Below are 25036 nucleotides of genomic sequence, written 5' to 3'. Positions count from 1 at the left end.
AGGTTGCACACATATACAAAAGCCTGAATATAGATTATTCAAGAAAATGACTTCGGCCTGAAAAGATTTAATTGCTGATACAATGCAGACAGAATCACTTTAGAAGCTGCAGCTGAACTGCAGTGGTTACAAAGCCATGGTGCCAGCTGAATTAATGGGAAGCCTGAATTATGGACTATTTTATAATGATATGCAAAGTTATTATTTCTGCTAGCTATTCAGTGAATCCTTGCTTTAGTAATAATATGCATCGTTTATAACTATCAAGGCCCTCAAAGAATATTTTTGAATAGTCAACAATTTAAATTCCACTGCCTATTTAGACATCAGCCACTGGCAGTCTGTGTGTGTGTGTGTATGTGTGTGTGTGTGTGTGGGTGTTTGCAAGCACTCCACTCAGAATATCAGAAATTCCAGGTTCCTAATGTCCAAATTAGTGAGATTATATGGCAATAAATTAATGAGATAATTTTGTCTTTATTGAACACTGCAGAGAGAAGGAAGCAAGAAGGTCTTGTTTAGAATCCTTCAAGGATCCAAGTTAGAAATTTACTTCATAATCCCCAGGAATTAATACAACCAAAATCGAATCTTTAGAGGCCAGTCACACATGGAAGGATGTCCCCCTGAACAGCACAGCTCTTCAAGCACCTAGACCACATAGAATCAAGCTCCCTAGAGAGATCATAGCCTGACATGGAAATCAACAAATCAGATCTACTGAAATAGGTGTATCTCTGTCCTGGCAGGCACTGCCCATTACAGGACTGTGGTGTAAGAAGCAGAGAACATTGGCTCTTCAATCATCTTCAGTCCGGGGTACATGTGAGGACACCTGGCAGCTTTGAAGACCCCTTTTGTACCAGATTGAGCCTCAGAACACTAAACAGAAATGCTCTGAGCGCCAGTAGTTTTAAATCTTGTAGGCAAACTGGCTGTGTAGCTCTGCAGAAACCTCATGGTTCTGGGTTACCCTTAAATGCTCTGATCCTGGCTTTCAAATGAGTTCAGTCTGATCTCGGTTTTCTGAATCACAAGATCCTCACTTTCTAATGAATTCAGTCTGATCTTGGTTTTCTGAATCACAAGTTCTTCTTGAAAACCATTTTATAATCATTCATGCCATTGGATACTCTACAAGGCTCTTGTACTCAGTTTATCTGTACAACTCAGCTTCTATGAACAGACTTCCAGTAAATAAGTAAAGAAATAAAATATTCGTGTTTCTGTTGCTCTAGATTGGCTATGCAACACATGTTTTATAGTTAACTCCTGTGTCATCTTGTGGTAACAACAAGGGTTCATCCTGATGTTGCAATGACTTGGGTGAGCTACTCAACAATCCAGAGTCACACATAAAAGGCACATTTCTACAAAATTGACCAGTAACTTCTCAATCATACAACTGCATAGGAGGTGGTGTTTAAGACTTACTGAGCTGAAAAGATCCTGCATTTTCTGACTGTGTTGAATGTAGGGGGTCATGAACTTGGACGAGTCCACCTTCTTTCGGATGACCTTCTTCCGCTCCACCGGCTTTGCTGGTTGTGGCTGTACCAGCGCTGGTGTGGAAGTTTCTGATTGGCCATAGTCCGATGTCCTTGTCGTTGTGGTTTCATAGACTTCTGTAATTGTCTGAAAATAAAACACGTGGCTATGAAATAAAAACCAATACAGTGACCTTGCTGTATAATGTTCTAATTTCAGTCATTCTGACATCCCTGGTGCTCCTTTTCCATATACAAAACAAGCCATAGCAGGAAGATGCATATTATATTCATACATCCATATGAAGACACGTACCATGCATAGCCTGGAAATTGACTGGGACATCACCTGTAACCCGTCTTTTCAGAGATTTCATTAAATATCTTAAGGGATTATTTAAAAAATCAGAGAGTCTAAATCATGTCTTCTTAAGCGAGGGCTGAGGCTGTCGCTTAATGGTAGAGCCCTTGCTTAGCATGTACAAGATCCTGTGTTCAACCTCCAGCACCGTCAACATAAAACAAAATAATAAGAATATTTTCAAGTGGTTTAGGTCAAGAAAAAGCAAAGGAGACCTGGAAATGAAAGGCTATTAAGAATAAAGCTTAAATTCTTGATCTTAACTTTTAAGTGGATAAGAAAGACCAGTTGCAATTCCCATAGGCATTAGTCATTCTGTATATCATGGGGAGAAACCAAAACCTTAAAAAATGAATCACATCAGGATTTGTATTATTCTCTTGACTTAGTTCATCAATCTGAACTAGACCGCCATTTATGCCGGGGACCAAAACAATGGTGGCAACATAATGGACAAGTATCCTCTCAACAGTCTTAGCTGAGCAGTAGCTGGGAAGCCATTGTTTCTTACAGCAGGCTGTGACGGAAATGCTAAGATTCAAAGTTGGAATGTAGTTCAAGGTTAGGAGTAAGGGACACAGGGGAAGAGGGTGAGCAGCAGAGGCTTCAATGACCTGTGGAAGATCATGTCCTTCAAGGCAAAGATCTCCAGTCCAAAGCAGAATTCTAGCACCAGCATGAGGAAGAGAAATCTGCCAAGGCGACTGTAAATCTGACAAGTCCCACTGTTAATTGGCTAAACTCTGCCTACTATTACTCAAGCATGCCTGGGCATGAGGAACCAATCAAACTACCAAGGTTAGCTTTGATCCAGTCACGGGCTCTTGGCATAAGTGTCACAGTTTGCTGCTTTGATTAGTATGTGCCATGCTCAAGGAGAAACAACTCCATGCAGAAAGTAAAGTACGAGGCAGGGGGATTTCCAACTTGGGATTGTTGGCAAGAAAATAAAAGCCTTTTCTTGGAATTCTCAGGAGCACTATCCCTGGTGGCAGAGACTTTACCCTGCAAGTTACAACTTTACGTGGTGAAACTGCAAGGCTGTGCCAATCACAAGTCCTAGGCATCCCTCATATGACAGTGTAGGAGAAAAGGCAGTCACTGGCATGGCCTTCATTCAAACTTATCTATGCACAAGAAAACCATGCCACATGCAGTAGGGAACCCTTTCTAGCCATCTGAGCTTAACAGAGTATAAAAACATGTGAATTAGCCTATCAATTGTGGAGTGTGGTCTTTTATTTTATTTTTTTCAACTTTTGGGACTTGGTTTATTCCTTCTATCATTTGGCTCTCCAAGATTGAGGCCAGGTCATCAGGCTTGGCAGCAGGAACCTTTTTATTTTTCAATTTTTTTATTAGATATTTTCTTCATTTACATTCCACATGCTATCCTGAAGGTCCTCTATATCCTCCCCCCGCCCATGCTCCTCTACCCACCCACTCCCACTTCTTGGCCCTGGCATTCTTCTGTACTGGGGCATATAAAGTTTGCAAGACCAAGGGGCCTTCCCAATGATGGCTGACTAGGCCATCTTCTGCAATACCAACTTCTGAGCATGGGAGAGTGAGCTCCCTAAAGAGACTCCCTTTCTCCATCTTTCTGTCTCTAAGGGAAGAAAAAGGCTCTTCTCTAATGAGAATCGGTTCATGCAAGTGCGGGCTGAGTCTTACCTCTCCTGGCACCTCTTCGTAAACTGTCTCCTCTGTGTAGTACTGTAAACAGAGCACAAGAGTGTTTGAGACAAGTAGAACAGCCAGCAGCCAGCCCTCCCCTGCTGCCACTGAACCTGTGAGGTTGCTCCCTGGCTGACTTGATGTGGAATATCTGCAGGGAGGAAGGAGGTAATGTCCTGTTCCTATTCTGGGATCTATTTTCACTTAGGAAGTTCGAGGAAAGCTAAAATGCACACATCAGATCTAGCAAGAAGTTGCACACTGTCCAGCAAGATGAGGGGTCTGAGGTGCCTCTTAGTCACTGGAAGCTATTTTCCTGGGGCAAGAAACACTTGCCCCTTAGAATTTCTGTCCCAGTTTGCTTCCTGTTGCCATGAGAAAACACCACCACTAAAAGCAATTTAGGACAGAAAGGATTTATTTGGCTTACATGTCCCGTGACAGTTCCATCCAGGGAAGTCGGGGCAGGAACTCAATCGGGAGCAGAGGCGGGAGCCATGGAAGAACAACACTGCTTATTGGTTGCTGTCCCTGATGCCCCCAGACTGCTTGCTTTTACAAGTGAGGACCACCTGCCCAGGAATGGCCCTGTCCACAGTGGGCTAGGTCCTTCCATGGCAATCATTAATCAAAAATGCCCCACAGGCTTGCGTACTGACCAGTCTGATAGAGGCAATTCCTCAGCTGAGGTTCCCTCTTCCCAGGTGGACAAAAACCTAACCAGCACCATATCTAAGATGATCTGCTTAGAAGAGGATTCAGGGTGTTGTGCGCATACAAAGGGAAGCTACTACAGGACTCACTGCTACTGATTATAAAACAAAACACAAACCTACCGTGAGCAAATGTCTACTAATATTCACATCTGTTGTTCCCATCTCCCCTGGATTACTAAGAGTGTCTTCTGGAGTGATGGCTGCCTCTTTTTCAATACAGTATAGCCTACATCCCACTCAGCACTTGCCTGCGTGCCTCCGCTGAAGCAGCAGGTGACTTCACTAGCTTAACTGGGGTAGAATATCTGTGGGGAAAGGGGGGTTGCTGAGGTTCAGTTGGTGTAGGTCATAGGAAGAAAGGGAAGGGAAAGGCACCTCATGGGACTTTGGGAAGTGAGGCTGCAGTTTGCCACTGGGCCTGCAGCCTGGATCTGAAACCCACTCCAGGTTTGTTCTCTGACATCATGAGGAATAAATAGATGCAGAGAGGAACTGGCTGACATTTTGTCTCTGGTGCCTAAGGAGAGTGGAATCCTGCCCCAGCCTCATCCAGTGCTGCTGGGCAAACAGAAGGCATGGCTTCTGTGGGTCAATGTACTCAACCAAGGGATGAAAAGGGAGTACTTGGCTCATTTTCTCAATCAAAAAAAAAAAAAAGATGGAATTTTATGCTGATTTTCTTTTATTTCTGACAGGGAAGCTTTTGGGACAGGGGCTGGGGGGGTGCAGATACATTGAAGCAAAATTCTCCTCAGCGCCCTACTTTCTCCTGCCCTTGGTTCAGTAAGCTCTCCTTGCCCCAGGCCAGCCGAGCTATTCACCGTGGTCATTAACTATATAAAGCTCACTTAATGTTCCTTACATTTGTACTTATTTTCCATTTAAAATTTAATTTTTGTGTGCACGCATCTTTATATATAGTAATAGGTGCCATGTGCTCTCAGGACAGAGGAGAGCTCTTTACCCCTGTGACTTCAGCACAGGACAAAGGCCATTTAGACACTTTAAGTAGTACTAGTGTTTAGCACTGAGGTCAAACGGAGCTATTCCATTGGTCACACAGAGCCTGAGTAGCCTGCAAAGAAATATTAAACTACAGTGGATGATTCCCATCGATTTTAGATTTTCTTAACATCCCAGTAAAAGCAGCTTTCGTGAGCAATGTGGTTTCATCTTTTCTGGGATCTCACAATGTCTTGGAAGTAAGCTCACAAAAACTACAACATCATCCAAGTGCTTGGCATTAACTTGAATGCCAAACCTCATGCTTTTAGAGTTATTCTGCTAATCAGGCAGTACATTACTGCTCCTTTCTCCTTCTTCATTTCAGTCCATATAGACAGTGCCAGCAATATTTTATTTCAGATATCTAAGATCCCCAAGAGCCATGGATTTGAGACTGGCTACTCTTTTTGAGCCAATCCTCTTGGATCTGCAACCACCCAATGCTTGTGATCTTTTCTGAGACCAAAGAGACTGGAGTTCAACACTCCCTGACAGGCGATCTATTAGTTAGTATGTGCTAGTCAGACCACAAGCAGGAATGAGAACAAGAGAGCAAGGATGGAATGCCTAAAATAGCCCCTTCCACTGTCGTGACGAGCTGGCTCAATCAAAGCTAACACAATGCCCTTAAACACTTTACACAAACACTTAAAGGCTAAGGTAGTCTGACTGGAGACTTGAAAATGTTCCTCTGATTATCATAACAGAGAGAAATTATTCATGATTGCTAATTTATAGTGTGCTTCTTTAATAGGGATAGTTCTGACTTCTCCAAACTTACTTTAATATGCTCATTAGTGATGGTACAATTCATGAGAAGCTGCAGCCACCGACATAGGAGTAGAGAGGTACTCACTACCTCTGTCAGATACAGCTTGGTTTTTATATACTTCAGTAATAACGGTAATTTTATTTATAGAATAGAAAATTTTCTTTGCCTAAATAAAGATTGATTAGCAAGTATAAATTTTGGCACCTTTATCCAGAGTTTTGTTTGGGACAGCTCTTCTAGTTAATTTCAATCATTTTTTAAAAAATAAACAACAGATTTTCATCTGTTTAGACCATTATTAATTGGAACTTTTTAGGCACTTTCAATTTCATAGCAATATATTAACGCAGATTAGCCTCAGGCCTTTGGGTTTCTGTTCTAGAAGATAAAGGCAAGAGCAGCTAAGGAAAGGAAACACCGAGATTACAACAATGTAATACTAACAGGAAGTACACATTAATTCTGCAAAACGTCCAGGAGGCCACCAATGATTTGGGAGGACGTTGTCAAGATAGCCGCTGTAGTCTTAGTTCTCAGTCAAGATTCAAAAGCTCATCTTGTTTACTTAAGTATGATGGAGTTGGTGGGAAAGTGGCTCCAGCTGTCTCTCGGACCTTCATGGGCTCACATGTGTATCAGTGAAATCTTGGGCGTACACACACACATACACACACACACAAGCGGCTCATAGATGGCTCCTCCTGTGTGTAACACCTCCCCTATGCAATTCAGCTAGTTGAAGCAGATTCCTTCTCTCTTGGTGCAGGTGCTGGGAAACGCGCCTAGGGCCGTTTGACGGCTTGGGCTGGGATGTGGGAAAGCAATCCTTTTAAAAGGTAAATTAAAACCTATCTGCACCTACAGCCCAGCTTTTGTTTGTTGTGTTGTGTGTTTTTGGAGCAGTTAAGAAAAAGTAAAACTGGGAAGTAGCGATGCCCCCTGTCACTTCCAGGTGAAACGGAACATGAGACACGCCTTCTTTGTACTTTGTTGGTGACTCTTTGGGATGTTATAATAGATGATGTGTTTTTTCAAATGACTGATTCACCCCCTGGCTCCAGCCGTCACTACACAGAGTGTTTTGCTGCCGGAGGGGCTCTCTTCTTACCTCTATCACCTCCTCATACTCTTCCTCATCCGCCATTTTTCCAGAGTAGTAGTGGCACCTACAAACTTTCCATATGCCATACAAACAAAAATATATTAGTATTTTCTTATACAAGAAATTTAAAACCAACCCATTCTACACTAACATATATGTATATACATATATGTTATGTATACATATATATACACATATACATATATATAGTGGGTTAAGGGACACGTAAAACAGTGTACAAATCAAAGCTTCCATTTTTCTCTCCTAATACCTTCGGTATACCCTGAGCACTGCCTACTCATCCAAAATTTACTCAATTCAAGTTTTATAAAAGAAAACAATGCAGTTTGGACTCAAGAGATGGGACTTAAATGACCAAACATTAGGCAGGAAATATTTTCAAGCAAAATGTTCAGCGAAAGAAAATTGAGTGTGGCTTTCAGTAATTGGAGTTTAGCCTCATAACCCCCAAACTCTAGGCAGGCTAACGTTGTTTTCTGCCTTGGTCTCGAATGCTATATGAAGTATATCTAATATTAGAACATGTAGAATAAATCTGCCCATAAATTTTGAAATAGAAGTATAAACCTCAAGGCAACGGGGTTATTTTCTTCCGGAAAACCATTGGCTTCCACGGATATCCTTCCCTTTCTGTAGCTCTTGTTCAAACCTGAAAAATAAGAAAGAAAGAAAAAAAATTAAAGCATTGCTTGAAGTACACAGAAGCGTGTCAGTCTTTGGCCTGGATTTCTAATTCGGGAACTGGGGAAAGGCTGAAGGCCCTTCGGCCTGACGCCAGAGAATGGCCACCCCATACAAGCTGTATGATGTCTGAGAGCAGCTGCCCTCTCCCAGAGATGCTTGACTGTAAACCAATACCCTGAGTGGCTGGTTTTGTTAAGCTAGCGAAACTGCTAGGCCTTCTGAGGCAAAGGAAGCTCTGTATGGTGGGATAAATATAGGAACACTGACCATGGAGCTTTCTTCGTAGGAATATAGGTAACGACAAAAATTAAAAAGCAAATTGGTGTTAGACAGCCAACATGGTCAAGCAATACCGAGAGAGGGCAGGACCTCCTCCACGCTCTGTGTCAGACATGACTAATAGGGTCTCTTCCTAGCCACGGCTCACCGCTGTTTCCCCATTTAGAGACACAAAACTTTGAACATTAATTCAAGGGAAATCATGGAACATTCTCTCAGGAGAACACTCCGGAAGAAGACACGAATGGTCCTTACCTTCGAGCTATGCGAATAACCCTGGCCAGCAGCAAATCCTCTCCCCGCTCTCCCCTCCTGAGACGCCCAGGCAAAAGCCACAGGGGTGCAGGCGCTCCCAACTTATCATGTGGGAGGAACAACCAATCAGATCTCGAGTTGCTCAAATTTCAGAAGCTAAATATACTGGGTGATCTTCTGCAAACCACCTGTTCGTCGATTCCACTAAAGGATAAAGGGTAACAAATTGCTAGCCTAGAACTATTCAAATGCGATGGGATTTTACCTAACTGCCAACCCCTAAGAGTCAAGTCCAGGCTTAAATCAATCATTTTCTGAAGCCTCGCTTGGTACCCGACTTGGACAGAATGATTTGGAGGAACTAAGCCGGACTTGGAAACTTTGGCTCTTCTGTTGCGGGCCTTATCCTGTCTGATCTTCACAGAGGTCCACAGGTTTCCTTAGGAATGCTAACTTCGGAGGGACAGGCATGTGTGAGACCGGTGTAGTTGTGTGAGAAACTGAGGAACACAATCCAGACATCATCAGGCTGTCGGAAACAATTTTTTTCAATGTGATGTAATTTATAGGTGACATTATTTGGTTGTAACATTGAATGAGATTTCCACAAGTGTAACCAGAGAGTGTGGCCTCATTGGCTTTCTGGTTCTAAGGCAAGGGCATGGCCACTTGGGTCCAACTTCTTCCCCCAGTTGCCCAGCTGCTAGGGATACAAGGCCTCACCTCTCCATGGTAACTGAGCTGCTGATTTTCTATTGACTCCCATCTCCTAGAAGCAAAGCATGAATGCTGGCCCCAAAGGCTCTATTTATGAATGGCAGATACAGATCAGCGGGAAGTTGGGAAATTACTACAGGAGGAGAAAATGATGACCTACTGGAAAATTCACAGGATAAGACATTTACTTTGTACAGAACCATATAACAGCTGGGCCATGGTAGGTCAAGCCTTCCATCCCAACACTTAGGAAGGAGATCAAGGCTGGCTTAGACTACATGAGGCCCTGTTTCTAAAACAAACAACAAAATAAAAACTCAGAAATAGACCAAAATAACAACAGCAACAAAACCATCCAACAACTTCCTTAAAGCTTGCCTGGCCTGAGACCCTCATTCTTATTATCTTTGATCTTAGTGTGCTGTTTAGGGCTACAATCTGATTCTGTCTATCCTCATGCAAAGCACAGAAACTATAAACACACATAGGAGGAATAATTCATCTTTCTCTGGCTTGCTTCTGGACCAAAGCTTAAATCCCAGGGGTCCTCATTGGCACCAATCTTACTGAAACAGTTTTTTGAGTGAAATATTACATAGCTATCTTATACACTGAAGATATCGACCCCTCTGTCCTCCTTACTGCATGATTTATATAACAGGAAATACTATTTAACCTCTCTTTATCATCTTAAATAAGTATACCAGTTCATCTCATACAGTCTCCTGGATCTTACGAGCAAGGGATATTTGTATAACGTGAGATCATTCCCTTGGTGACCATAGACTGGAAACATAGCTTGCTTAGTCAATATATGCTACAGAAAGAACAAGTTAAATTGAGAAACAAGAGCTAAGCTTGGTGAGACATACTGCAAACAACATTCAAGTAGCAGAGGCAGTAGACTGGCTACGAGTTCCAACATAATCTAGGCTACTCTGTCTAAAAACCAAAACAAACATTAGAAATGTTACTTTTTAAAAAACAAAATTACAAAAAAACTAAACATAGACTTTCTCAATGTTAAATTTCAGATATTTCTAAAGGAGGCAGCAACAAATTTACACATAAAAACTATAATAGCTTTTTATTAAAATTACACAGACATGTCCTACCTCACTTCCACAGATAATTCTATTGAATGAATAGAGTATAGTTTGTTTAATCATTGCTTCAATTGTGAACATTTATATTATTTTACTTCTGCTTATTTGTTTTGTTTTGACTCAAGTTCTTACTATGTAGCTCAGGCTGGCCTCAGACTCAAGGCCTCTAGTCCCAGCCTCCAGAAAGCAGGGATCACAGAGCTGTACAACCAGATGTGGCTTGTTTTTTTGTTTGTTTGTTTGTTTGTTTGTTTGTTTTTTGTTTTTTGCTATAACAAAATAAAACAATATAGCACTAAAGAAAACAAAACACACAGTAGGCACCCCTGCATGGTATGCTTGCTTAGCTGTATGAAATGTATCTGTAGGATGAATTTCTAGAAACAAAATTACCAAGCTCCAGGTAATAGGCACATTTTGAAAATTGATAGCTCTTGCCAAAGTTGCCATCAAGAATAGCCATGCTCATCTATTGTGCCTGCATCTTAGCTACCTTAGGGTTATCAGATTTGTAAACTGTACAGTCTATTTGGGGAAATAGTCACTTTTCTGTTTTTGCGTGAATGTGTATATACCCCAGAAATGAATATGTTGAGACCTTATCTTCTAATATAATCCCATTCGAAAGTGAGGTTTTGGGTGATTTCACCCGAGAGTGGGACCCCTGGGAAAGGAATTTCTGCCTTGTCCTCTTTCTACCACCATGTCACCATACCAGAAGCTGGCAATGTGCCACCAGCAATGGCAGTGTCCTAAAGAACCTGACCCTGCTTCTAGCCTGGCCTCAGACTTCCAGCTCCAGAGCTATGTGAGCAGTCAATTTCTGTTGTCTATATGCCACCCAGCTTATGGTCTTTTGTTTTAGCAAACACACTACATTACTTTGAAAAACTCCATGGCAGTTGACAGAGACTCCAGAGGAATGGAAGCCCCAAACTTTGCGTCTGCACAGTATGTTCAGGATCAGCCTGAAACAAATCAGGAGGCAGGGAGTAAGCTCATATGAAAATATTTTACCTTAGACTTCTTGAGTTCATTCCTTCCTAAATGAAAGTCCCAAATTCCCAGCTAAATTTGTCTGCTCCCTGTTGTATCAGTATGTTGCGCCCACCTCGGCTGGCAAGGAAGACACAACATGGTCGGATTCTTCTCAACAGCCTTTATTGCAGGAACGCCTCAATGCAATGAGGACCCCGGGCACCCAGGAAGGTCAGAAAAGAAAAAAGGCAGAAAAAGAAAAAAGGGGGAGATGTGAGGAGCAGGTGTGGCAGCAGTCCCAAGATGGCGCCCGGGACTGCAGCTAAGTCTTATGACTTGCACCTGACTTCCTCATACACCTGAAAATAAGCCACGACCATCGTGAGAGCTGTGCAGGTGCACCATGATGCTGGCAGTGTAAACAAGTGCATATTTGGTGGAGACATGCCCCTGTCGCCCTGATTGGCTGAAGCTGTGTGCCTGGTGAGATGACAAGGCCTGCTGTGAGTGGATGGGGGCTGAGAGTATATAAGCAGACCTCCCTGGGTTCCCGGGGTCCCCATAGCAGCATCGAGACTTTCCTGCAATAAAGGCTGTTGAGAAAAATCTGACCATGTTGTGTCGTTCTTGGAGCCTCCATCAAATATGGACTTGTTTACACCGCCAGCATCATGGTGCACCTGCATAGCTCTCACGATGGTCGTGGCTTATTTTCAGGTGTATGAGGAAGTCAGGTGCAAGTCATAAGACTTAGCTGCAGTCCCAGGCGCCATCTTGGGACTGCTGCCACACCCGCTCCTCACATCAGTAGTCTGCAAAGCTCATAAAAAAATGTGAGTCACAGGGCAGTTATTCATGGTCCCATCATGGTCACCCAAGAACAAATGTCCCAGTGAGCAGCACACCATGCGTTCAGTGAGGTCTGAAGTGGCTAACCTGAACTGTGCCCTCTCAGAATGGGAGCACAGATCTATTTTCCCTGGCCTCTTATGCAGAATAAGGATAAAACCAAATCCTAGCTTAGTGACAGATACTTATAACATGCCTTGCAATACAGAGTGCTCAATGAACGTTTACTATGATTTTTAAATTCTGACTGCTTTTAACTTTCTATTAGAGTTTCCATCTCTCTACCTTGTATTTAGCTGAAATACCAAAATATCACAAGGCTTCTGAAGCCAGCCAGTGCTTAGTCTGAGAATTTCAGAATTCACGGGGGTTGATCACAAAATGTAGGAGGGTTGGGTGAGGCCCTGCAGGTGAACTTGGGGCACTGTTCGCTAAGCAGTGCCTGTGAGAAGATGGGGTGTGGCGAGATATTGCTATAGAGGTTTTCTGATTGCAATTTGTTCAGCTTTATACAGTTCTTGAATCCATTATATGTAAATAGGCTAGTAGTCAAACAGTTTTTTAAGGCAGCCAGGCAGATGGTGGTGCCTTCCTAAAAGTGCATCACAGAGGTAAGGGATATAATTTGAGGTTTTACTGCCTAGCCTCCTTCCTCCTCCTGTTCTGTCTGTGTCTGTGTGTCTGGTCTATCTCTGCTTCCTGTGTGCAGGTGAGATGTGGTCATTTATTTTCTACGCTGCCAGGATGGCTTCATGCTCCTTTGCCACACCTTCCCTGATGCGACTTTGTTGTACCATATCCCCTTGACAACTAGAAGGCAAAGTAAGCCCTTTCTCCTACAGCTTGCTTTTTGTTACTGTATTTTATCACAGCAATAGAAAAGCAACTAATAGGGCTGGTTAATGAAATCAGCATCTACCCCCAACCCTCCTCTCAGCCCCAAATTTCTTGTTTCATGCCCTACACATTTAACAGAACGCCGATCCTGCTTTTCCCTGATCCATTAGTCACTCACATCCTCTGCTTATCCCCCACATGGGAAGAGGAGTCTTTGGCTGACTTTCATAAACTTCCAATCCTCACAGGACCCGCCCCCCCACACACACACTCAGACACATACATGTGTACACGCACACATACTCATCTCCTAAGGCAGAGTTCCAGGCCCACATTATCATGACCTCCTAAGGGAGCATTTTTTTTTCTCAATTGTCTTCACTTCAAAAGAATCAGCGTGTCAGAGTGACATTTGGGGGGATGGCATGTTCTGATGTTCTTCAGGTGGATAGATCCAAGAATCCCCAGAACATACAAAGAGATGCAGAACTTGATAGTTGTTGAGTACTCTTGCCTTTAATTTTCTCAATCACGTTTATTTTCAAAGTGTTGGCACTAATTTATATTAGTTCCATACTCCTCACCCGCCACTACTTAAAACTGACTTTCCAAAATTCAGCTTTATGATATATATATATATATATATAGTAAGTGAATTTTCTAATTTTAACTGTATTTCTATAAAACCTCATGAGGTTAAATAATTGAATTCCCCCCTCCTCTCTGCTTCTTTCCTCCATTCTTTCCTCCCTCTCTTCCTCTCTTCCTCCCTCCCTCCCTTCTTTTCCTCCATCCCTCCCTCCATTTATATAGCAATGTGGACTGAACCCAGCACTTCATGCTATGTGAGTACCTCATCACTGATGTCCACAGCAGCCCACTATCTTCAGAGCTTCTCTTGTCACTGAAGAGTTTTATTTCTGTGGCCTGACCAGAATCTGCTCAAGCCTCTTGCCCACTTTCTTGATGAATTGTTGACCTTTTGTCTGTTGATCTGTAAGTCTCTCCTGGATGCTAATCTGTCTATCACTTGTGTGGTTGACAGCTTCCTCCATCTCTGGCTACTCATTGCTTTCATGTAGATGTTTGTGTTGTTCACTCTGTGTTGTCGAATCCCTTAGTGCTTTTTGTAATGACTAGTGCTTTCAGAAAGAACACTTTGTACCCTGCAGTCAGGGAAGTGTTTTCAGGTGCTCTTCCAAAACGCTTTGAGTTTCATCTTCCGCATTTAAATCTTTCACTTATCTGTCAATTAGTTTTATGTGACCTGAGGACTGTTTTAATCTTATTTCCTTAGCTAGCTGACTGTCTAGTGTTTATTCGGCATTTTCCTTCCCCACTGGCTGACATCTCCCCTGCCATCTATCTCCGTGAGTGCTCTCTGGGCTTGCTGTCCTCCCCTCCAGCCTGTCTGTCCAGCTTGGCATTGATACAAGAAGGCTTTTGTTCTGTGGCTTGACAATGCCTTTCTGCAACAGCAAATTCATCCACTTAGAACTCTCCTGGAAAAGTGCAGGCTCTTGCCTCAAATCGTCTACTACTCCTGTTTGTATCATAGTGGGCTTGAGTGCTTTGATACTACAGGGTAAGAGCTCTCAGATAATTGTACTTTTAAAAAAATAATAATAACAACAGTATAGAGTCTACTCATTATTTTTTGAGTGCAAGAATTACTTTTAAATAATCTCTCCACCCAGATCCCTTTTAAACCATCAGCAAAGTTTTAACTTCTTTGCATACATCTTATGTGTTAATATGAATACATTTCTAGCCTTTTCTTTTCGTTATTTTTTCTTTCCATTTTTACTGTTTGAGAGTCTCGCTCTACATCTCAAGTTGTCCCAGAATACACTATGTAGGGCAGATTGACCTTAAATTTGTTGCCATCCTCCTGCCTCAGCTTCTCAAGTGCTGATATTATACCGATGAGTCACCAGGCTCACATTCCTATTGTATCATAGCACATTTGCTGCCTTTGTAATGAGATTTTATGTGGAATTTCTAGTAAATACTATTTATCAAGTAGCTTGTTTTATTTATGGATATAACTTTTTTTCCAGAATTTGTTGTGACCTTCAGAAAGGTCAACCAGTGGTACTTTGAGGGATGTCTGAGGTGAATCCAGAGCATAGAACTAGATTCTAAGGGAACTTTAGGTAGGGCTTTGAGAGCTAGAGATAAGGAAGAAAATTTTGGGATGATAGACAGCAGGGGCATTAGTAGTGTTGGAGCAGAAGGTGTGTGGCATACTTGAGGAAGAGAACTTATTCTGACAGGTTTTCTAAGCAGCTGCCGTGATACAACATACCAGAAAAGTCACTCACTCAGCCCAGCCACAGGAGGTAGCATCTGACACAGGCTCATTGCTACTGCAGTCAACGGCGTTCAAGGCATTGGCAAAGTGGAAATACATTCAAACTCTATTATATAACTTGCAATTACACACATTCACCCATGTGGCACACAGGTGAAGTGACACAGGGAAGACATGTAGGAATACATGGCTCTCTTATAGCTCTGTTAACAGTCAAGAGAATTGTCTGCTCTTTAAGGACTGTTTTGAACATAGTCGATTTTTCCTATGCTGTTTATTCTTCTTCTAGGTATTCCTTCTCCTCCTCCTCCCCTCCTCCTCCTCCTCTTCCTCCTCCTCCTCCTCCCCACTTCCTCTATACTCGAGAATGTCTAGTTTCCATCCCTCCTGTGTTCATTGTCATGGGATTTGGATATTATCTTGTAAGTGAGCTCTTCCATCAGGTTTGTTTGTTTGTTTGTTTTTGTTTTTTCAAGACAGGGTTTCTCTGTATAGCCCTGGCTGTCCTGGAACTCACTTTGTAGACCAGGCTGGCCTCGAACTCAGAAATCCACCTGCCTCTGCCTCCCAAGTGCTGGGATTAAAGGTGTGCGCCACCATGCCCGGCTTCATCGTGTTTTATTCTCTACAGAGCCTTGACTTTTAAGTCCCATGTTCCTTGATCCCCAAACAATAGAAGATCCAGTGCAGACTTCCAGTACTGTATTAAGACTGGGGAAAGTGGACATCCTTGCCTATTTCCTGATCTGGGTCAAAATGTTTTGAGTTCTCTCCATTTAGTATAATAGTGGTTATAGGTTTGCCACATAAGCTTTTATTATTTTGAGCTCTGCACTTTCTATTTCTAGTATAGTCAGGGCTTTTAACATGAACATATATTAGATTTTCTCAAAACGTTTTTTCTACATTGAAGAAGCTGCCCTTTTCTCCAGTGTATTTTTGGCATCTTAGTAAAGATGATCATGTGGTTTCTGTCCTTGAGTCTGTTTATGTGATGTATTACTCTGATTTTTATATGTTGATCCGTCCATCCACCTCTGGAATGGAGTTAATTTAATCATTATGAGTGATGTTTTTTAATGTATTCTTGAATTTAATTTGCAAGTATTTTATTGGGAAGTTGTACATCTATTTTCACCACAGAGACTAGTCTATAATTTATTGCCCCTTTCCCTCTCCATCTCTCTCTCCCTCTCTTCCTCTCTCCCTTTCTCCCTTTCTCCCTCTTGCTCCATCTCTTCTTTACTTTATTTTGTTTTAGTCTGGGGTAATACTGACTTTGTGAGAGAATTTGGCAAAATGCCTTCCTTTTCTATGTTATGAAATTGCTTGGAAATCACTATTAAGTCTTCACTGAAGGTCTTGTAGAATTCAGCAGTGAATCCGTAAGGGTCTAGAGGGGTTTTTTGTTTGGTTGGTTTGGTTTGGTTTTTTTTGGTCAGGAAACTTTAAAATTACTGCTTCAATCTCATTTCTTGTTATAAATCTCAATAAGTTGTTTAGCTTGTACCCATCCGATTTTAGCTAACTATATGAATCTAGAAATTAATTCATTTCTTTTTTATATTTCCAAGTTTAGTGGAGTGTAAGTCTCCAAGTCATGCCCTAATGATTTTCTGAATTTCATTGACATCTGTCATAATATATATATACCCTTTCTATCTCTAATTTTATTAATTTGAGTCTGTCTTAGGGTTTCTACCCCTGTACAAACATCACGACCAAGAAGCAAGTTAGGGAGGAAAGGATTTATTCAGCTTACACTTCCATACTGCTGTTCATCACCAAAGAAAGTCAGGACTGGAACTCAAGCAGGTCAGGAAGCAGGAGTTGATGCAGAAGCCATGGAGAGATGTTACTTACTGGCTTGCTTCCCCTATCTTGTTCAGCTTGCTTTCCTATAGAACCCAAGACTTCCAGCCCAGAGATGGTACCACCCACAAGGGGCCTACTCCCTTGATCACTAATTGAGAAGATGCCCCACAGCTGGATCTCATGGAGGCACTTCCCCAACTGTAGTTCCTTTCTCTGTGATAACTCCAGCCTGTGTCCAGTTGACACACAAAACCATCCAGTACAGAGTCTTATATAATTTGAGTCTTGATTAATTTGGCTGAGAGTTTTTCTATCCTCCTTATCTTTTCAAAGAACCAACTCATTTCTCACTGATTCTTGTATGTGTTATTTTCAGTTCAGTAATTTCTGCCTTAATCTTAATTATTTATTTCCATCTACTAATTTGGATTTTGGCTTGTTGCTATCTAACTGAATCCTAAGATGTTAGGCAATTTATTTGAAATCTAATACTTTAAATTTGATTTAAAAATAATTCCATGCATTTATACAATGTTTATTGTCACCCCTATTCCCTTCTTTTACTCCTAACTTTCATGTCCTGTGTTCATGCTTTGTCTGTGATCTGCAGGTCTGTGCAAGTAGCCACCATTGCTGTATATTCCTGATTGTTGCACCATAACCGGAAGACAGTGTTTCATGGAATTCCCTCCTAGCCTCTGCCTCTTACACTGTTCCCCTTCCTCTTCTGTGACGATCCCTGGGCCTTGAACAGGTGATATTTGTATCTTATTCAGGGTGGCATATTTGGTGGTCACTTTCACTAGTTACCAGTCTCTGCATTAACCATTGCTCATTTCAAAATGAAGCTTCTTAGAACAAGGCTGAGAGCAGTTCTAGTCTAAGAGTATAAACATAACTATTTGAATGGTAGTTTGACTACACATTCATTTAGCAAAACATCAGTATTAAGTTACCCTCTAAGACCTATGAATTCCTCAACCCTAGGCGTTTGATGAGATATACAGTACCAAGCATATCCTGTTTCCTGTGGCGTGAACCTCAAATCCAATCAGAAAGCAGTTGCTTATCACCTGCACCCACTGTTACCACTATCATGACACTTTTGTTCCAATGGGCACATCTGACCTGGAAGGTCAGAGTTATAGCACACAATCTATAGCTAGGTAAGAGTACTTGTTCATGACTTCTCTCCCCTAACAGCCTGCATCACACCCTCCAGAACCATGGATGCTACTCAGTGGGGAGGAAGCTTCTGTCTCTGTCCCAGCAGTGTGGTCTTACCATCTGGTTGTAAGTGAGCAAGAGCAGTAGAAAAAGCCTCTGTTGTTTTGGGAGTTCCCACAGACTTCCTCTCTCTGCTTTTGTTGTTGTTTGTTGTTTTCATTTTGTTTGCTTGTTTTAATGTAGACACGTATAGCTATGAACTTCCTCTTAGGACTGTTTTCATTTTGTTCCACAGGTTTTGCTACATCACATTTAATTTTTAATTCTCTTCTAGGACTTTTTATTTCCTTCTTAACTTTTGATCACTCATTCATTACTCAATAGTGAGTCCAATCTCTACAATTTTGTACATTTTCTGGAGTTACCTTTGCTATTGACTTTTAGTTTTGTTTCACTGCAGTAAGACAATATGGAAGTATGTCAATTTGTATTTGTTAAGACTGTTTCTGTATCGTATTATCATATCTATATTAGGGAAAGTTCTATACTGAGAAAATTTGTATTCTGCAATGACTAGACAGAATGTTATGTAGATGTTTGGGAAATTTATTTGATCTATGATGCAATTCAACTGAGATGTTTCTCTGTTTTTTTTTTTTTTGTACAGAGTATTTTCTATTGCTCTCAATAGAATTTATCAATGTCACCCATTATTAATGTGTCAGGGTTAATATGCACTGACATATTTTAATGAAAATGCCTTGTTGGAGTGTTCTCATAAACAGTAAGAATTACTTTATCTTTATCTCATCTAAATTAATTTTGCTTGTAATTTAATTTTTCAGGTCCTTTTGCCTAATACCTCTTTCTTTCACCTTAGGGCTGTATCTGTCTTTGATGGTAAGAATTATTTATTGCCTCTTTGGAGGTTCCTGTATTATTTTTATTTGCTTATTTATTTGTTTCAATCCAATCTGCTAGCCTATGGCTTTTGGTTGAAGAATTTAGACATTAATGTTCAAAGTTATTATTGAAAAGTGTATATTAGTTTTATCCCCTCTGTGCTTCTTCTGGTCCACACTTCTACCTACAATCCTGGATCTGCATCCATTCTTCCAGCACAACTTAGCCTGCCTCCCTGGAGGCCTGCTGCCATCAAGGACAACCAGGTGAGATATCCATTCCCCAATCCCTGATCTGCTAGACCCCCAGCAAATACAATAGCCATGAAGTCTGCCTATCCCCTCTTTGCTACATCTTCCAGACCACAATCTCTGCAATCCCTGATCTTCACTCCATTCCCCAGGCCACAACCCTGCCTGCCTCCCTGGAAACCTGCTGCCACCCAGGCCAACCAGCTCTTCCTGCTTCCTTGAAGGCCTGCTACTACCCAAGATAACCAGGGGCCTGCTACCATTAGGGACTGCCAGGCCAGCTAACAACCAGAGACAACCATATGGCTAAAGGCCAGTGGAATAACACAGTCAACAAAAGTCAGTGCAATATGGAACCATCAGAACCCAGTTCTCCTACTACTGGAAGCTCTGGATATCCTAACACACCTGAAAAGCAAGGCAAAAACCTTGAATTTCATCTTATGAAGATGATAGATGCCTATAAAGAGGAAATTTACAATCCCTTATAGAAATACAAGAAAATACAATCAAACAGGTAGAGGCCTTTAAAGAAGAAATGAATAAATATAAATAAATACAAGAAAATACAATAAAAAAAGGTGAAGGAAATGAATAAAACTGTTCAAGACATGAAAATGGAAATAGAAGCAATAAAGAAAATTCAAATGGAGACAACCCTGGAGATGGAAAATCCAGGAAAGAGAACAAGAACTATAGATGCAAGCACCACCAACATAATATATGAGATGGAAGAGAGAATCTCAGGCATAGAAGATACAATAGAAGAAATGGCAAATCTAAAAAGTTTCTAACACAAAACACCCAGGAAATTTGGGATACTATGTAAAAACCAAACCTAAGAATAATAGGAATAGAAGTATGAGAAGATTCCCAGATCAAAGGCCCAGAAAATATCTTCAACAAAATTATAGAAGAAAATTTCCTTCACCTAAAAAAAGAGATGGCTATACATACAAGAAGCTTACAGAATACCAAATAAATTGGACCAGAAAAGAAAATCTTCCTGCCATATAATAATCAGAACACTAAATCTACAGAACAAAGAAAGAATATTAAAAACTGCAAGGGAAAGTGTCAAATGACATATAAAGACAGGGTTATTAGAATTTCACCTGACTTCTCAACAGAGACTATAAAAGCCAGAAAGACCTGGACAGATGTTTTAGAGACACTAAGAGACCACAGATATCAGCTCAGACTTCTATACCCAGCAAAATGTTCAGTAACCAGAGATGGAGAAACCATCAAAAAAAAAAAAAAAAAAAACAAGTTTAAACACTTGGTTTTCTTTCCACTAACCCAGACCTACAGAGGATATTAGAAGGAAAACTCCAACACAAGAAAGGTAACTACACCCAAGAAAACAAAAGAAATTAATAGAAATTAACATAGAAAATGAAAAGAAGAAAATCACACACAAACACTAACACTACCAACATCAAAATAACAAGAACAATTATTCGTCATTAATATCTCTCAACATCAATAGACTCAACTCATCAATAAAAGGGCACAGGCTAACAGATTCGATGCGAAAACAGGATCCATCATGCTGCTTCATACAAAAAAACACACCTCAGCAACAAAGATAGCCACTACTCCAGAGTAACAGGCTGGAAAGCAAATTTGGTTTTCCAAGCAAATGGACTCCAACAAGCTGGAGTAATGATTCAAATAATATATTCAACCAAAAATAATCAAAAGAAATGGGGAAGAACACTTCATACTAATCAAAGGAAAAATCCACCAAGATGATGTCTCAATTCTGAACATCTATACCCCAAAATCAAGGGCACCCACATTCATAAAAGAAACACTACTAAAGCTTAAGTCACACATCAAACCCCACACATTAATAGTGGGAAACTTCAATACCCCATTCTTACAAATGAACAGGTCATCAAGACAGAAACTAAGCAGAGAAATAATGAAAGTGACAGAGGTTATGAGTCAAATGAATTTAACAGATATCTGCAGAATATTTCACCCAAACATAAAAAAATATACTTTCTTCCCAGCATCTCATGGAACCTTCTCCAAAACTGACCATATACTTGGTCACAAAGCAAACCTTGGCAGATACAAGAAGATTGAAATATCCCCTTGCATCTTATCAGATCATCATGGATCACAGCTGGACTTCAACAACAACAGAAACAACAGAAAACCTGCAAATTCATGGAAGCTAAACAATCTACTCAATAATCACTGTGTCAAAGAAGAAATAAAGAAGAAATCAAAAAACTTTCTAGAATTCAATAAAAATGAAGGCACAACATATTCAAATTTATGGGACACAATGAAAGCTGTGCTAGGAGAAAAATACACAGGTCGAAGTGCCTTCATAAAAAAAAAAAAAAAAAAAGAAAAGAAAATGGAGAGATCTCATACTAACAACTTAACAACACACATGAAAGCTCTAGAACAAAAAGAAGCAAACATACCCAAGAGAAGTAGAGAGCAGGTAATAATCAAAATCAGAATTAGAAGCAAAAAGAATAATACAAAGAATAAAACAAAACACAAAACACAAAAACAAACAAACAACAAAAAAAACCAAGATCTGTTTTTTTGAGAAAACCAACAAGATAGACAAACCAAAATAACCAAAATGCTGAGGCAGTATTCAAATTAACAACAGCAGAAAAGAAAAGGAAGACATAACAATACACACTGAGGAAATTCAAAGAATCTTTAGGCCTTACTTTGACCCCTCTAGAAAGTTTTTGATTTTTTTCTTTATTTCTTCTTTGACACATCGATCATTGAGTAGATTGTTTAGCTTCCATAAATTTGCAGGTTTTCTGTTGTTTCTGTTGTTGTTGAAGTCCAGCTGTAATCCATGGTGATCTGATAAGATGCAAGGGGATATTTCAATTTTCTTGTATCTGCCAAGGTTTGCTTTGTGACTCCACAAAATTGGAAAATATAAATGAAATAAATGATTTTCTAGATAGATACCACTTACCAAAGTTAAATCAAGATTAGGTAAACTATTTTAATAGTCCTAAGGAAATAGAAGCCATCATTAAAATTCTGCCCCCCCCCAAACAAAACAAAAAGCCCAGAGCCAGATGGTTTTAGCACAGAATTCTACCATATTTTCATAGAAGAGCTAACACCAATACTATTTAAACTATTTCACAAAATAGAAACAGATGGAACATTGCCAAACTCATTCTATGAGGCCACAGTCACCTTGACACTTAAACCACACAAAGACTTAACAAAGAAAGAGAACTTCAGACCAAGTTCCCTTATGAACACTGATACTAAAATACTCACAAACTGAATCCAAGAACACATCAAAAATATCCTTCACCATGATCAAGTAGGCTTCATCCTAGGGATTCAGGGATGATTCAATATACAAAATTCCATCAAAGTAATCTATCAGTGTTGCCTGTGTACTGGACTACTTGCCACCTGACCCTACCTGCTCTTGGGGGTTTGAGCTGAGGTGGTGCAGAGTCAGTGACACAGATTCTGGGAGCAGATAAGGAAAGCCACAGCAAGCTCATCTGAACACTGCTGCAAATTCCTTTAATACCCTCCAACCATGTCCCATTGGTCCCAAGAAAGCGTCTCTTCTAAACAGCAGTTCCTGATTGGCTGGCATTGTTTGTGCTAACAATCTTTGGTCTCTCGGGCAGTCCTCAGTTAGGTCCTCCTGCAGGAGATGCTTTTGCAGCTGTATACCCCTAGCATTTAACGTAGAGATGACCAGGCTGTTCCTCCTACATTTCCACCCTTTTGTTTTTAGATTTTGATATCCTAGTGGGAGCCATGGTGCCATTGCCTTGATATTGTTGACCTTACCTCAGGGGATTCCCAGTATACTGGACTGTGTCTGTCTTAGGTTGTTCTGTCTTCCAGGATCTTATACATCATTGACTACTAGCCCTCAAAGAGGGCATGTCACACAAGGGGGAGTTGAGGAACAGCCTACATGGTGGTATCACGGATCTCTGCCATCCATGCTTTGATCACTTCATTTGGGAGGTTGTAATTGGGATTTTTGAGAGCCATCAGTACCTGGAGGGTCGCCTTATTTATGGAACGCTGCCTGGAGATATGCTGTGTGAGACACTTAAACAAAATAATTATTAGTATGACAATTCCTCCCATCATAGCATAATTGGCTACCCACGAGGGGTCAAATAGCCTCTTAATATTGTCCCACACTTTGCATAAGAATCTATCATCTAGGAAGAGCACAGATACCCTGGCCGCATTGAGGTTGGCTATGTTCTCCCTTAACAGCACAGAATAGTTAAGGAATTTGTCTGGCCAGTTACCTTCAAGATATTGAGCCAACTATTGTCAGGCTTCAGTGGCATTATGTACCTGGTAAGTGGTTAGTCAGATTGAGTGAAACCTGGGGTCACATGCCAATAGAGACATGTCCCTAACAATGGCCAACTCTTCTGCCAGTAAGTCAATCTGTTGTTATAAAATGTGGATGGTTTGATAAAGATGTTGATTTAGTATCTCCTGTGCCTGTAACACCTCAGCTGACTTAGAGACTACATAGTTGATAGCCTCCACCATAGTGTCTATCGGGGCCAAAGCAACAGCAGCTGTTGTTGCTCCATCAGTGTCTGTCATGGTGGCTGCAATAATGGCAGCTGTAATACCAAATTCTCTCTTTCCCTGGTGTAGGGGTTGTAAGTGAGTCTTGGGCCATCAGAGTGATGGCATGAAAGTGGGTGGTATTTACCACAGGCATTCAAGTAGCTGCTGGTTCCCTCATCAGCATAGCCATTATTGAATACCCCATCCAGCAGGTGGTCAAAGAAAATCCCCACATGACCATCTCATTAGACACTGAAAAAGCCTTTGACAAAATCCAACACCCCTTCATGTTAGAAGTTTTGGAGAGATGAGGGATACAAAATACATACCTAAACAAAATAAAGGCAATGTACAGCAAACCAATAGCCAACATCAAATTAAATGAAGAGAAGCTTAAAGCAATCCCACTAAAATCAGGGACAAGGCAAGAATGAATACTCTTTCCACAACTCTTCAATATAGTACTTGAAGTTCTAGCTAGAGCAATAGGACAGCTAAAGGAGATCAAGGGGATACAAACTGGAAAGGAAGAAGTCAAAGTATTGCTTTTCACAGATGACTTATAAACAAGTGACCCCTAAAACTCTACCAAAGAACTCCTACACAGATAAACATCTTCAACCAAGTGGCTGGATACAAAATTAATTTAAAAAATATCAGTAGCCATTCTTTATATAGATGATAAATGGGCTGGGAAAGAAAGCAGGGAAACAACATCCTTCACAATAGTCACAAATAATATAAAATATCTTGGTGTAACTCTAACCAAGCAAGTGAAAGGTCTGTATGACAAGAACTTCAAATCTCTGAAGAAAGAAATTGAAAAAGGTATCAGAATATTAAAAGATCTCTCATGCTCATGGATTGATAGAATTAACATAGTAAAAATAGCCATCTTACCAAAAGCAATCTACAGATTCAATGCAATTGTCCCACATGATCAAAATTCCAACACAATTCTTTACAGATCTTGAAAGAACAAATCTCAGCTTCATGTGGAAAAACAAAAACAACAACAACAACAACAAACCCCAATCCCAATCCCATACACTCAAAAAGCTTCTAGAGGCATCACCAGCTATGAATTCAAGCTGAACTACAAAGCAATAGTAATAAAAACTGGATGGTATTGGTATAGAAACAGACAGGTTGATCAATGGAA

The 25036-nt window shown here is 40.7% G+C and overlaps 1 protein-coding gene across 1 annotated transcript in view; it reads right to left on the bottom strand.

Moving 5' to 3' along the window:
* The window catches only part of Neb (nebulin), a 200314-nt gene extending 192524 nt beyond the window's left edge, over positions 1 to 7790 (bottom strand). Inside the window, exons 1-4 of the mRNA XM_085834915.1 lie at positions 7709 to 7790; positions 7127 to 7191; positions 3523 to 3564; positions 1435 to 1635 (exon numbers count right to left, since the gene is read on the bottom strand). Of these exons, the coding sequence (XP_085691041.1) occupies positions 1435 to 1635; positions 3523 to 3564; positions 7127 to 7162 (279 nt within the window). The 5' untranslated portion in view covers positions 7163 to 7191; positions 7709 to 7790. The remainder of the gene's footprint in view (positions 1 to 1434; positions 1636 to 3522; positions 3565 to 7126; positions 7192 to 7708) is intronic.
* Positions 7791 to 25036: the final 17246 nt, after the last annotated feature.

This window comes from Mus caroli, unplaced genomic scaffold, assembly GCF_978045245.1.
Source record: "Mus caroli unplaced genomic scaffold, Mus_caroli_1 scaffold_2, whole genome shotgun sequence".
NCBI classification, from domain to species: Eukaryota; Metazoa; Chordata; class Mammalia; order Rodentia; family Muridae; genus Mus; species Mus caroli.
The sequence above is the reverse complement of the archived record's forward strand: the minus strand, read 5'-3'. Positions and strand labels throughout refer to the sequence as shown.